This window comes from Mastigoproctus giganteus, chromosome 6, assembly GCF_048544385.1.
Source record: "Mastigoproctus giganteus isolate SK-2022 chromosome 6, ASM4854438v1, whole genome shotgun sequence".
Taxonomy (NCBI): domain Eukaryota; kingdom Metazoa; phylum Arthropoda; class Arachnida; order Uropygi; family Thelyphonidae; genus Mastigoproctus; species Mastigoproctus giganteus.
Genome location: NC_143580.1, coordinates 141,550,670 through 141,566,632, shown reverse-complemented (window position 1 = coordinate 141,566,632; position 15,963 = coordinate 141,550,670). Strand labels below are relative to the sequence as shown.

The 15,963-nt window shown below is 34.2% G+C and overlaps 1 protein-coding gene across 1 annotated transcript in view; it reads left to right on the top strand.

Moving 5' to 3' along the window:
* The window catches only part of LOC150084626 (UDP-GalNAc:beta-1,3-N-acetylgalactosaminyltransferase 2-like), a 185,834-nt gene that overhangs the window by 160,238 nt on the left and 9,633 nt on the right, over positions 1–15,963 (top strand). Inside the window, exon 11 of the mRNA XM_090375365.1 lies at positions 7,239–7,295. Coding sequence (XP_090231491.1) covers positions 7,239–7,295 — 57 coding nt within the window. The remainder of the gene's footprint in view (positions 1–7,238; positions 7,296–15,963) is intronic.

Genomic DNA, 15,963 nt, shown 5'->3' with positions numbered 1-15,963 from the left:
GCTCTCTTAAAAAATATTAGTGTGTTTTGTGCCTTTAGAGATTTTTGGAATCATTTATTTATGAAAATAAATAGTATGCACATCACTGACATTTCAGCACTGCCCTCCTCATAGTATCTCCTGTTTTATTGGGTGCACCTTTATGCCAGATGTTCTTTTTAAGTTTATACAGTAACTAGTCTATCCTGCTATTCACAATACAAAGAGTAGTCTGCATAAGTACTACCACTGACTACTCATTGTTATTCAGGTAAATAGGTGACAGAACCTTACTGATAGTGCCGTTAGGTTTATTAAGCCTTTGAGGAGTAAGATTTCCAAATGTGTATGTATGTATGTGGCCTCAGGTGAGTGAGTTTTCTGCAGGGGATGTGATGGAAGCAGACTGGCTTTATGAACCAAATTTTATTTGTAGGATTTTTAAAGAAATGAAAACTTTCTACATAAATACTTTTAAAAATGAATTTGTTCTTGATTCAGAACAAATTAGAACTGTTCTAAATGTCTCTGCTATTATAATGTTCAAACTGAAAGCAAGATCTAGAAAAATTAGGCAGATGGACTGAGAAACGACAAGCGAAGTTTAACATTCAGAAAGTTTAATAGAAAGCATATAATACATAAATACAAACAGATAAGAGATGACAGCACATGCTGAAAGATTTGCAGACAATTAGTATTAGTAGTGGCAAATAATGCAAGAAAGCAAGCTTATAAAGCATCAGCCAAAAAAATCCTGTCCATCCCCTCAAATAATTTGTTTAGTCTTTTCCTTCAATTTATTCAAACTACCCACTTCCATAACAACAGATTGAAGTATGTTCCAACAATGAATCACATGTTGGCTGAAGACAAACTTCTGCATATCTACCCTGCAACCATCCTTCTTCAGTTTGAATTTATGTCCCCTTCTGTGCGTACCCTGAGCAAGAGGAAGAATACATCAGTATTAAGCTTGTTCAATCCATTCAAAGCCTTAAACACCTTAGTTAGATCACTTTGTAGGTACCTAGTCTCCAGACACTTAAGCCTCTTGTTAAGACACACCCTTTCACATCCCTTCTCTTCACATCTTGTTTCCCTTCTTTGCACCTATTTCAGCAGATCTACATCCTTTAAAATGAGGCTGGTACGTTAACTCACTTAACACTGTCTTGATAGTATCGGCAAATATTCTTGCATCTCTTCTATTTAAGTGCATCCCATCCCTGTAAAAACAAACTCTCCTGTTAACAAGCACAAACCACACAGAAAAATTCTACCACATGAGCCTTGCGCAGTCTCTCAGGGCCGAAATGATTATTTTACAAGTTTATAGAGCATGAACAAAAAAAAAAAAAAAAAAAGCTTCCCACTCACCTATTCAAAACCTCTAATAATTTGTCTAGTCCTTCCTTAAATTTATTCAAACTACCTACTTCCACAAGATTAGTTTTTTCCAACAACCAAATGCCTCCTGGCAAAAAACAAATTTCCTCACATCAACCCTGCCTTCCTCAATCCTTCAACAGTTTAAATTTATGTCCCTCAAAAATTCATGGATGTTTATAAATTATCAAGGGATCTCTCAATAATTTATAAGCGGCTATGCATTTTTCTTCTCTTCTACTAGTTTCATCAGTTCATGTGACATCCATCTAGGTTTAAACCTTGAACAGGTATCTCTTAGTTGGTATAAAAAGCCAAGTAGCTTCTATAATTACTTCCCTAAATGCTTCCCATTAAGAATTTGCTGTTTATCTCGCTGAATAGATTTTAAAAACTGTCTGCAACCACTCTAATCACCTTAAGGAAAAGAGAAGTGTTTTTGCTTAAGGTCACTAAGGTGATCAGAGTGGTCACAGACAGTTTTTACAATGTATTGGGACATGCAGCAGCCCGGAAAACAAGGTGTTGGATGACATGGCCATATATTTGCTGTCACATAATGACCTTCAGCGGGCCTTGTGATCCCCAACACTTGTTTTCTGGACTGTTGCATGTGCCAACAGAAGCAGCAAGACTGTGGCTTCTACAATTTTTTTGTATTAATCTGTGTAACCCCCCAAGCTAGCAGCGTTCCAACCCACTTAACATTGCTTCAATAGCTTAAATATTCTTGCAACACTTATTTAAGTGTATCAACAGTTCACAGAGTTTTATCAATGAATACTAACTCTTGCTATTTTTGCAGATTTGATGTCATGTGCAGTTGAATGTGCTTTTGAAATTCCACATCCGTGCACTAATTTGCAAAGTGGCTTTTCTTAAGTGATTATTATCTCACTGAAAATGTGCAGTGATTATTATCTCACTGAAAATTTAAGGTGCCTCTATTAAAGAAAGCATACAAACTTTATTTTGACAGCAAACTAGGTGATTGGAAAGGTGGATTGTTCATATATGCTGAAAAATTACTGCAACATATGTGAGGATTTGGAATCTCAGAAATCTTCAAGAAAGTTTGGGCAACAAAGCAGACACTGCCAAGATCATGACTGAGAATTTACTTAACTGGTTAAGTAAATTAGCCCCCGCCTCTGAGATATCTGGTTACCAAGCTCTGTAGTCAAAATATTTTCTCATATGGGTATCGTTTTGCAACTCTCACCATATAGGTTGCCTGCCTTTGAATCCTTTCAAGAAGCTCACTTGTTTTTTTTTTTCAGGTGCAATCTCCATACTTTGGACACAGTATTCCAAGTGCAGTCTTACTTATATGGTAGGATTGTGACCGCTTCCCCATCTCCACAAGCAAATGTTCATATTCCAAATGCAGTCTTACTTATATGTTAGGATTGTGACCGCTTCCCCATCTCCACAAGCAAATGTTCATATTCCAAATGCAGTCTTACTTATATGGTAGGATTGTGACCGCTTCCCCATCTCCACAAGCAAATGTTCATATTCCAAATGCAGTTTTACAATTGCCTCATGCAAAAAACCCTTTCAAGAAACTTAGTGTCTTTTTTCAGATGCTGTCTCCACACTTGGACATGGTATTCCCAGCATGATCTTGCAAATGCCTTTTACAGTATAATTATGACCTTTTTCTTGCCACAAGAAAATGTTAGATAAATCATTAATAGGACATCAGCCTTCATTGCTACCTGCCTACACTGCTCTGAGAACTTCCTGTCCTATATCATTATTCCCAAATCCATCCTTTCCTGTAATGTTTTTAATTCAATCCCAAATAAGTGTATAAATCATTAAGGAATTTCTGTTTCCACAATGAAAACCTTGCATTTTGCTGCATTATGACTACCTGCCACTTTTCTGATCATCCTTGAAGCCTATCCAAGTCATCCTGAAGGAACACTGCTTGGCACTGATCACTAACCACCAGGGGCAGCTCGTCCATAGGCACTGCAGCACGCCCAGCTATTTAAATCTAGATATATAGTGAATGGAGTTATATGAAATTTTGAAGAACAATGAATATTTTTATTAACAGGAACCACATATAGTATGCGCATCCTCTATTTCTAGTAATCATTTCAATAATAAATGAATAAAAACACGAATCATTTCCAACTTTGAAGTTTAATTAACTGTAGGCCTCACTGTGCACCAGGCAGTGACACATTTTGCATTCCAGTGAATATCTGGCCATTGGCAACCAGAATATTGGCAACTTGCCAATATACATTTTTTATAGGTGAAACAAATCAAAGTCACTGTAAAGCGCACAGTGCAGATTACATCGTTAACCATGATGTAGCCACAATGTCGGTATCTTTTTGTTATTCGCCTCAATTCCCATTAAGTAACTAAATAATATCAGTGTTAAGTCAATACTCAGCATTCAACAGTGTAATTATGTGATTACAGCTTAATTACAAATTGAGCTTGAACTTGGTAAGTTGAAGTTATATTATGAGGTGATGTGTAAGTAAAACATTATTTCTACGATACACGATTTTGTGAAATTTAATTCGATCATGGCCTTCGTGCTTCCCCATGAAGTAAATCGCATGACAGTGAATAAACTTCAGCAACTTAGTTCTTCACAATTACCTCTCCAAGAAAAAAATGTGATTAAAAAAGAAGGCTGCCACACACCAAAGATTCAAATTTCTCAGCGGGGAATAAGTAATAAGAATATTTAAAGTGGTTGAGAGATGTAGTCTGCTGTAAACAACCTGACAACATATCAAGCTGGCTGGCTCCTTTGCCACTCCAATCCAGGGTCATGCAATACTTATCACCCCAACAAATTTTCACAGACAAAAATAGTCCTGTCATACTGTACTCATCTTATTTATCTTTTTTGGCTACTCCCAAAATTTGAACAGAACATGAAAGAAAAATGATTTCAGTTAATTCAAGACTGCCTAAAAGTATTCACAAAAACTTCCAAAAATTATTTTTATCCATGACAGGCACAATGGAACAAGTGTGTAGTTATAGAAGGAGATTATATTAAATAATATTAACAGCTTAAACATTTATAATTGAATAACACCGATCTTTTTGAAACATGTCACCAAACTTTTTGATTGAACCTGGTATGTATATTTACTCTGGAGAGCCCAATGTGTTTCTATTTAAAAAGCACAGTCCATCTCATTTATTTTTATGTGTAGGCTGTTTGTCATCTGGAACTGCCATATATGGGCTGAAATTTTTGAATTTGATGTTAAAATTGGACTGTTTGTTGTTTGTTTGTTTGTTTGTTATTTGGTTTTTAGGAGCATTAGCAACTAAGGCCATATCGCTCCGGGAATACGCGGTGGTCATTCCCTGACCTTTCCGCATCCTCCGTATTTGGTGGTGATGGTCTCGAACCCCAGTCTAATCAAGAAGCGTGTGCTACGCACTGCTGCACCTGGCTACGGAGGCGTGCCAAAAAAATTGGACTAAATATTACCATGTGTTATTATGATCTCTAAATTAAAATTGCTTTTTTTGTCAGTGAAAAAATTGTACCCCATACTTGGTTTAATCTAAAAAAAATGTCTCAGTGTACCTCCGAAAGAACAAAATGGTTTTATTTGAAGGCAAAATACACACAGACACAAATGGTTGTATGTGATGTTCACTCTTCAGTATGTGCATTTAGCTATGCAGAACAGCTAGCTGTACAAGTATTCTTTGTATCAAGTCTCCTCATGCTAAGGTTTTAAAAGGGATGAGTAAAACAAATACTGATGACAGCCTTACTCGTTCTTGTACAGCACACATAAGGGATCATAAATTTTAATTGAAAAAGAATGGTTGCAGGATAGAAGTGCAAAAATTTGTTTTCAGCCAGAGATTTTTTTTTTTCCCCAGAGAGTAATTGATCATCAAAACAAGCTTCCATCTAGTGTTGCAGAAGTGGATAGTTTGAAATTAATGAAGATGGAAGGTTAAACAAGACAATAAACAACGTAATAAAAAAAACAGGAGGTACAGGAAATCATTAAACAAATTCATTAGAAAGCAAATTAATATCGTGCCTCCGTAGCCAGGCGGGCAGGAGCAGCAGTGCGTAGTACATGCTTCTTAATTAGACCGGGGTTCGAGCCCGTGACCACCAAATACGGAGGATGCAGAAAGGTCAAGGAATGACCATCGCATATCCCAGGAGCAATATGGCCTTAGTTGCTAATGCGCCTAAAAATTAATATCACATCAACTATAGTCAAATGCAAGAGGATGGTAGTGTATATGTTTGAATTCATTTTGTTCAAGCCCTGTGATTGTTAAATATAGTGATATTCTTGTATTCTTTCACTCACTCACTCACCCACCCACCCACCCACCCACTCACTCACTCACTCACTCTCTCTCTCTCTCTCTCTCTCTCTCTCTCTCTCTCTCTCTCTCTCTCTCTCTCTCTCTCTCTGTGTAAGCTCCTCTAGAACTGAATTTTTTAATTAGTTTTTTGTATGATGGTATATGTTTTGTCAAACTGTCCTTATACTGTTATTAGAGGTTTGTCTCTCAGTATTTAATATGCATTAGAATATACTGTATGATAGGCCTATAATGTCATTAATCATACACTGTCTATCCTCATGGATAACTTGATGCACTTTTCAACATTTTCATCAGTCTGACGACAATTGGCAATCTAAGCACTCAAAATCCTAACCGAAGTTTGTCTGCTTTGGAAATTTGAATTTAAAAGTTTGTTTTCTGCCCATTGTATCATCACCAAATGTTTGTTTAAGCATTTCATAAACCTCTGAAGATGTTTTCTCAAGTTTACGACAAAAGTTGATTCATAGTTCCTGTTTCTTAACTTCTATCTTACCCAGCTATAAGAATAGCAGAACACATTCAACAGAAACACACTTCAACACCAATTACAAAAAAGCACAATGTCCTACTGGTGTGAAACTCACCACACTAGCTTACAGTGTATTAGTTCAGCAGTATTTGCTAACATAGTGCTGTAATGCAAGTGGTATTTGGTGCTATTTGTGTATATGGAACTTTGATTATATAACTGAGCCAATCCTTGTTGCCAGTTTAGCACTGTACTTTATTGCAAATCTGTTTCTCTGCACACAGTGCCTTAATATGGAAATGCTATAAGAAATTGAAAATCTTAAAAAGTAACCCTGTAAACATAACTCCTGAAGAATTCCATTAACTGTTTTTGTTTTGATAAAATTAATAATTTTTGGATTTTAAAATGTGAATAACCACATATTTGCATAAAAGTATATATGTCTTAAATTTTAAATATATTGAAGATATTAATTCACGTCTTTCTAAAAAAAAAAAAAATAATAATAAAAAAAAAAAAAAAAAATATATATATATATATATATATATATATACACACACACAAAATATGATGGACAGTATCTCATTGGTGAAACCTTACACTTCTACCTGAGATTTAAAGACTTTTAAGAAATTCCTTCAGACAGTGGGATTTGAACCTTTTCTAAACAATGATAAGTAATAAAGCAATTACTATTAAGGAGTATTTTAATTTTGGGAATATTTCCCTTGAAGTTTAATGTGAAGCTTGGTGCCTAAAATATAATTTATTATGGAAATGTTATGTAGTTTATTATTTGGTAACTAGGTATATTATTGAAATTTAAACCGTACTGAATACATTAGCAAAATGTCATTGTATTCACTATGCCTTAGTTTACATTTTAAATACCATTGAGTAGTAATGGTTTCATATTCATTAATTATTAAATGAATATGCAACTTTTTAATATTATTTGTGTACAGCCATGGTGCAGCAGTAAAAATCATACTTTGATTTTGTATTATAAATATAATGTAAATTATTTTATTTTCAGGGTGAGGATGTATCCCTTGGCATATGGCTAGCAGCAGTAAGACCAAAACATATTGAGGTATTATGCAGTTCTTAATTAGTTAGACAGTTGTATTTTTCCTGTGAAATATTGAAAACAATATTTAAAATCATTCTTCCATAATTGAAAGAAAGAGTTTGAAATTATAAATACAAATATTATTTTTCTATAAATCAGTACTTAAACTCTTTATTTTCACAGGGTTTTTGATTTGTAAAAATTTGAGAAAAAAATAAATAAGGTGGTTACTTGTGTTGTTATGGTTATGTGCTGATGCTTAATTAACTTCATATCCTAAACAAATTTAATGGTTTGTATTATGTTAGGGAAGGACTTAGGAATTATAGTAATAATCTTAATGGTATTATTATGGTTAAACAAATACTCAGAGTGAGATTTTCATCTTTTCCTTGTTTTTACAAAAAAAGATCCTTGGGAAAAGAGCTTTTTTTTTTTTTTTTTGTAAAAAATCTTCTTTTGTTTACACTGCATGTGAATAAAAAGAGCAACAAAATATAGTGACTAAGAGAGATTGAATAATCCACACAATTATGCAATGATAATTAAAGTGGTATATTTTTAGAGTTATGTTATGGAACCTTTGCTGATTCCTTGTTCACATGAACTGATACATAAACAAGTGATAGAGAACAAAAATACAATATAAAACTGCCTAGATATATTTCAGTATATTTTGGTGTATTGTCATGTTCTCACAATATACCAAATAAGCCATGTGCCACTTTGTGTTGACATGAATATTAGCCTGTAGGAACTGCATGTGAAAAATGTTTGTAGTTGGTATCTAAATGGTCCCACACAAATATTTTCCTTATCTCCAGTGTGATTGTACAATTATTAAATTTTCTAATGTAAATGGCTTCTTTCATTAAAAGACTTATTACAAATATAAGAGTGTTCTGCAGTTTCAGAAGTTTTGTTTACCTTTTTCAGCATATTTTTAATGATCCACCATATGTTTAATGATCCACCATATGTTTAGTGTTCCACCATATGTTTAGTGATCCTCTGTCTCGTGTCTATCTACAAAACACACCCCAATATATAGTTTACTGCATCTTCTTCAAAATAATATTTTCTTTGAAATAGTTCTCTCTTCTACTCAATAGTTTGAAAGTAACCTCTAATTAATCTCTTAATATCGGTAAACCTTCTATGTTAACTGAAAATAAGATTTTTCCTGTTTCATACAAGTGACAAAACAAGTATATAATATAAAACTACCTAGATACATTTTATTTAGTCCTGATGGCATACTAAATAAGTTAATTGTCACTGTGTTTACACACATTTATCATACAGGAATTATTTTTACATATATATCATATTGGCAAAGAATGCCTAATTGTATTATCACTGTCTTTAGCTGGGAATCCATTGTTTATCATCATTTTTTTTTATTTATTATAGCCCTTTTGATGAGATAAGCCTTCACATACCTGGTTTCTCTGTATGTTAATGTTTTAATTATCTCTATCTTAATACTTATTGGATAGTTTGAATTAAAACTTGAATATCGGCCTGAATCGTTTTTTTTTTTTTTTTCATGAAATACTTGCATATCTAGCTTATTATTATTGATGACAGTTGCATATAAAAAAGGGCAGCATGTGTTCTACCTCTAAATCCAATTTAAAACTAATATATCTGGCCTGTTATTCATAAATACCAAAAATTCTGTCAATTTAGTTTCCCCCACGTTCCCATGTCAAAAAAATATAATCATATACCTCTTAATATCTGCAAATGGTAGTTTTAAAGGGGACTTTGATTAAATTGATGAACGGCTTCCGTAGCCGAGTGGTCAGGAGCAGACGTGCAGTAGCACATGCTTTGAGTAGACCGGGGTTCAAGCCCCTGATTGCTAAATATGGTCGATCTGCCAACCCACACTGGACCAGTGTGGCAGGTTATGGTCAATTTCCCTCAGCATGAATTGTTGAGGAGGCTTCCATCCTGCAGTGGGTTGATAATGGCTGCAGTTTATTTATTTTTTTTCTTTTTTCAACATTCTCTATGATAATGTCCACCATGAGGGGAGAAAGAAGACTTTCTATGCTTAGATGAAATTGTTGTACGTGAATTTTTGCTTCAAAAATAAATTATCCAGCTTCTAACACTAACCTTAGTAATTCTGTCATGGTGTTAGGCTAAGTATTAAAGTGTATTAAAAAAAAAGAATCAGATAGATATATGAGTCTCAATTCAAACCATTTTATAAGAATAATTAAAACAGTGACATATAGAGAAGACCTATATGTGAAGATTGTTACCTCTCAAAAGATCTAGATGTTATAACAACTACCTTGATGAACAACAGACTCCCAATAAGAAGAAATCTGTTGTTCATATATCTTATTATACTGACAATTGTGAGGGGATTCTATCCGTCAGGTAGAAATAACAGGATGAAAATATTTTTATTTTTCGTCAAAATGTCTTCTACAATAGTAATACGCTTTTTCCCAATCATGTTCCAAGGCTTTAATTCCTGTCAAAAAAAAAAAAAAAGTTTTTTACAAAATACATGTAAGTGCAGTAAACTACATGGTAGAAAGATATTTCATAGATTAGACAAGAGAATAGGGGAGCACATAAATTTATTAAAAAAGGTAAAAAAAAATTTATTTGTCTCCTGTAACAGTAATACACATTTCTAAGGCAAAAAAATAAAAATAAATAAAAATAATTTCACTACCACATAGGAAATGAAAGGGACTTTACCAAAAGAAAAATAAAAGATGCCATTTACATTAGAATATTTAATAATTGCACAATAAGTAGAAATGTTGTTGTTATTTGGTTTTTAGGAGCATTAACAACTAAGGCCATATTGCTCCGGGATATGCGGTGGTCATTCTCTGACCTTTCCGCATCCTCCGTATTTGGTGGTGACGGGCTCGAACCCCGGTCTAATCAAGAAGCATGTGCTACGCATTGCTGCTCTTTCCCACCTGGCTACGGAGGTGCCTATAAGTAGAAATAATAGATATATTGAGGATTTGGTGCAGGTCTATTCAAACATCAATTGTAATCATTTTACACATGCACTAGCTTATTTCCTGTAGACCAAATGTTCTATGTTTTTCTCACCCTGAAAAATTAGTAATAGTAATAGTAATAGAGGCATGTGATGCAAGAAAGCAAGTGTAGGAGCTTATGTAGAATTAGCCAAAAATAAAAAAAAAAAATTCACCCAACCATTCCCTCTAAATGTTTGTCCAGTTCCTCCTTGAATTTATTTAAGCTATCAACTTCCACAATGACAGATGGAAGTTTGTTCCAATAATTAACCACCCGCTGGCTAAAGGCAAATTTACGCACATCTATTCTACAACTGTCTTTCCTCAATTTGAATTTATGCCCCCTTGGGTTCGTAATCTGAGTAAGTGGAAGAATCCCATCAGAATTCAGCATGCTCAATCCATTCAAGGCTTATACACCTCCAATCAAATCACCTCGCAGGTGCCTAGTCTCCAGCCGCTGCAATTTGCAGAACTTAAGCCTTCCTTGGTAAGAAGATCCATTCATTCCCATCACCAGTCTTGTTGTCCTTCTCTGTACACGCTCAAGCAAATCTACATCCTTCTTAAAATGAGGCCTCCAGCCCTGTACGCAGTACTCAAGGCATGGCCTGACCATTGCCTTATACAAAGGGATAATCACCTCCTTTTCCCTGCTAGAAAAATTCCTGTATATCATTAACAATACCCCATTACTTGCTCTGGCAGCCTGTCTGCATTGCACAGAAAACTTCATATCTGACTGCACAATTACTGACAGGTCTTTTTAATTTCCTATCACCCTAAGTGTAGTACTGCACAGTTGGTACGTTCCTCTGGGGTTACTTCTACCCATATGCAGTATTTTGCATTTTGTCAATGTTAAACTTCAGTTGCCACTTCTCAGCCCATCTGCCCAACTTATTTAGACCCAGTTGGAGTCGCATACTGTCTTTACTGTCGTTAACAACCCTGTCAACCTTTGTATCATCTGCAAACTTTTACACTAAGCCCGATCATTGATAAATGTACAAAACAACAGTGGGCCCAACCCCGAACCCTGTGGAACTCTACTAATAACATTAGTCCACGAAGAGCAGTGCCCATTGATTACCACTCTCTGTCTTCTCCCACTCAACTACCCTTTTATCCATTGTAGCAACTTACCATTAATACCATTCTGCTCCAATTTGTACAGTAATCTTCCATACCGAAGTGTCAAAAGCTTTCCTGAAATTCAAGTATATGATATCAAAATTATTTTTTGCATTCAGTTCCTTTGTAACCACATAATATTATCCAATCAAATTTGTCAGACACGACTTTCCCTTAACAAACCCATGCTGTGTCTGAATTATTACTGCAGTCTTGTCTAGATGATCCTGCAATCAGTAAAAGTTCTGTAATAATGCTAAAATTAAAAGTTTTGTTATCATGGTATCATTTTGTGGATAATTCACTTTCTCTTTATGGAAATAACCCATGAGTCAACTCTCATTTAAAAGCACCATTACAGTGACTAAGGTTGCAGCGCTGCATTCTGCAGATTGCAGAATTACAGTGACTAAGGTTGCAGGGCTGCATTCTGCATTCTAAGATTAATGCAAGGGCTGCATTCTGCAGAACTCTACATAAGTTGGAACTACCCCCATGCTTGTGTAGCACTCACAACTGTGCTCGCTGAATTGATTGAATCAAAAAAGAAATGATCAACGAACATAATAATAGAATTATTTATTGTATTTATTCAATTTTTTATCTCATGCACAGGAAAAATTATGAAAGCGCGCAATTTAAAAAATTATAAAATTACAAAAAAAGAGAGACAGGCATAACGTCAGTAAGTTTTACCTCTCGAGCATCATTGCCAGAATCGACATCTTCAGCTGATAAGTACGCTGCTGCGGAGTTTGAGATCTGTGGAGATTTAGAAGGGGTCGTCTACTCAACCTTACAATAGAACATATTAATGGATGCCTGGACGGTGGCTTTTTTCTTTTCATCTTAGATTTCTTCATAGCAAGCAAGCATATTATTCATCCCTCTGTTAACTTTTAAGAATTGTTTGATGTCAGGATCCATCTTCTCAAACCTTGCCATTGCCGATTCAATTTCACAAAATGCCATTGCCATCTTTCTGGTGATGAAGCATCTCAGCTCCTCATTTGGTTCATCTTGAGCTTTGTCAGCATTTTCTTCTTTCACTATCACTGCCTGCAGGTCAATAAGTTCTTTGTTAGATAATTCCTTCTCTTCTTCCTCTATTAACACCTCCATGTTTTTGGCAACAACCTCCAACTGAAGTAGCTCTGCAACCTTTACAATTTTATCTGTAACCTCTTCATGTGATTTGTCTTTTTCAAATCTTCGAAGCTTTTTACATGCTTTGGGCATATTTTCTTCCATGTGCCATTTAAATCACTTTTAGTAATTTCTGCCAAGGCCTTATTAATGTCTAGGTTGGCATGGTAAATATTGTAAAATTTGCAAGTCTCTTAATGTAAATTTTTTCCCACTGTCTACTGCAGACAGTGCCTGAGCAAATGTTGTGTGTAAATAGTATGCTTTTAAATTCGAAATAGCACCCTGATCCATAGGTTGGATGAGTGAAGTCGTGTTTAGCGGTAGAAATATGACTCTCACATTCAAATTGAAATTAGGGCTTGCAAACTGGTTTTATAAACTGGCTAAACCCGGTTTTCATATTGAGTTGTTAAAACCGAAACCGAGCTTCTAAAACCGGATTTGAATATTTTTTTAGTTAGCCCTCGAATATAGTCTTTTGTTGCGCACATTTTCTTTTGTTTGTTCGTTTGTCTGGATCGTTCAACTGCTTTATGTTTTAAACATGTTTTTTATTTTATTTTATGTTTAGGTACGAATCTCATGGGCAAGTGGCCCAAATCTAGGAGGGGTACCTTTTATCTTCCCACCTGTATCATGGCACGATGCAGGTGTACTCATTTACGACTGAGTTGGACCGATAGCGTAAAAGAAAATGCTCAACATTTCTCCATTCCATCTATCTTGTTCGCCAGGCAAGTTATGGAATGAGCCTTATTGATGGTTACCCACTAGAAACAGATTCGCTGAACATTGCATCAAATTTCAATCGGAGAAAGTTTTTTGCTTCTTTATTCCTATTAAATTTGCAATCAAATGTTCTCCAAAAAGCAGCTTCACCAAATTTAGCTTTTATGTAATTTTGAAAATACAGTAGATTTAATTGGGGGAAAAAAAATTGCAAGTAAATAAATAAAAAATTTCTCTCGTGAAAATTTTGAAACTTGCCTCGTTTAGACCTTCATTCAGTGCTTGCGGGAGTGACTCATAGTATTGTGTTATCTTCAATATTTTTATTTAAAATTGTCGGTGATATAAATTCCTACTAATTAATATTTATTACTCTTAATATGTCTAAGATGAAATCAAATGTATGGAATTATTTTGCTCGAAAAAGCAAAGATGAAGCACAATGTTCGAAATTTTAGAAGATAATGAAGTCGTCTGGAGGATGTACATCATCTTTGATGTTGCATTTAAAGAAAATGCATCAGATTGACATTAAACAAGATAACAGTGAACCTCCCGTAAGAACATTAGAAAACTTTATCATTAAAAAATCTATGAAAAAAGAGACTTCAAAATTAGCTGCTTTAGATGGATTTTCTTTTAATTCAATTGCCAAGAGTGAGTTTATACAATCAAGCCTTCACCTTCAGAGAAATAAATACGATAAATTACCACCAGCCTCAGTGAATGGAATTAAAAATATGGTTTTGAATTATTATAAAACTAAGAAAGAAGAACTCATTCAGCATTTCAAAAATTCATTGGTTTTGGGTGCACGGTATTCATTGACTCTAGACAAATATACGTCTATACAAAATAAAAGGTATATGAATATAAATGTGCACTGAAAAGACAATCGTTGGTCGTTAGGTCTTATTGAGATTAATGGTTCACTTGATAGCAGAAGAACTGAGCAAATTGCGAATGGACACTTGAAGGAATTTTGTTTGAACTTGGATGAGGATATTGTTGCCTGCACCACCGATGGAGCAGCAATGATGATTAAGTTTGGCAAGTAAATTACGCCTAATCATCAACAATGTATAGCCCATTGTATACATCTGTCAGTTATAGATGTACTTTATGAAAAAGCAATCAATTATGGTGCCACAGTCTCTGAGTCTCCCAAAGACAATGAAGAAAATGAAAATAATGAAGAAAGTAGTGATGATGAAGAAGTTGAAGAAAGACAGCAAGGCATGCTTTATCAAACCGACTTTACCGATGAGCTCATTTATTCTTCAGTCCAATGGCCAATATTGCACAAACTATTAACAAAGTCAGAAAAATTTGCAAGCTTTTTCGAAAATCACCTATCAAAAATGACATATTACAAAATTTTGTTAAAGCAAAATTTAATGAGAAAGAATATAAACTTATATTAGATTGCAAGACTAGATGGAATAGCACATTCTATATGATTGAGAGATTTTTTAAATTGAAAAATTGTATTCCAAATGCTCCATGTGCAGTACTGTCAACTGAAGCTGTGTTTGACGATGACAGGAAAACACTTGAATTGCTATGTGAAACTTTGCGACCAGTTGAAATGATTTTGAAGGCTATAACCTCAGAAGATACAGACTTACTTAAAGCAGAGTCTTTAATAGAATTTCTGCTTGCTAAGCTTGATACAGCAGAAAACCCATTTGCTTTAAAGTTTCACCAAAGCCTTTTGCAGCATTACAATGCAAGACGAAATTGCCCAACTGTGGCTTTGCTGAGCTATCTACACAATCCCAAAAAGTTTAGGAAAGAAGATTCAGGTTCAAGAACTTTTGATTTTACAAGTAAGCAAGTTTTGAAAAAGCATGCTGAAGAGATTTATCAGAGATTATTTGCAAAACATTCCGAAGGAGTCTTATCGTTGAATGAAGAAACTGAAAATAAACGAACTGTTCTTTTAGAAGAAAACAAAGACTCATCTAGTTCCGATGTTGGAGATACACTCGTGCGAGAGTATGATAGTGTAATAAAGAGATTAACTGAAGAGCCTTCAAAATATCCGAGTGAATTGGAAATCAGCAAAGAATTTAAAATTTTGGAGGCAACTAGCAGTAGAAGTGAAAAGCTGGAGAAAGTTTATAGAGCACTGCTGACCATTAAACCAATAAATGTCCAATCTGAGAGAGTGTTTTCGATCACTGGTCTCTTTAACACAAAAATAAGGTCAAGTCTATCAGGAAAAATGATTAATATACTGTGTTTTTTAAGGATCATTTTCAGAAAAAAGCTGAGCAATAAATAATAAAGTATTTATTTTTAAATACTTTACTATTTGTAAAGTATTTTACAAATATTTAAGCTGTTTTTTTTCACATTATTTTTATTTATTTATTATTATTATTATTATTATAGGGCTTATTATTTTTTTGTTTACTATACGAGAAGATAGTTTTTATTCAAAGGATTTGAATACAATTTGTAATTTTGTATAATCTCAAGCTGGTTACTTTTTTGGAGCATTTTAATTTTTTTAATTTTTTTTTACTTTATGAAGTGATAGATTTTGTTTAAAAGATTTGATTACGATTTGTACAATCTACCCAAGATAAAATAAATACCTGTGTTATAAGCTTTTAATTATTTTCCCTAAGTCTGAGAAAATCGGT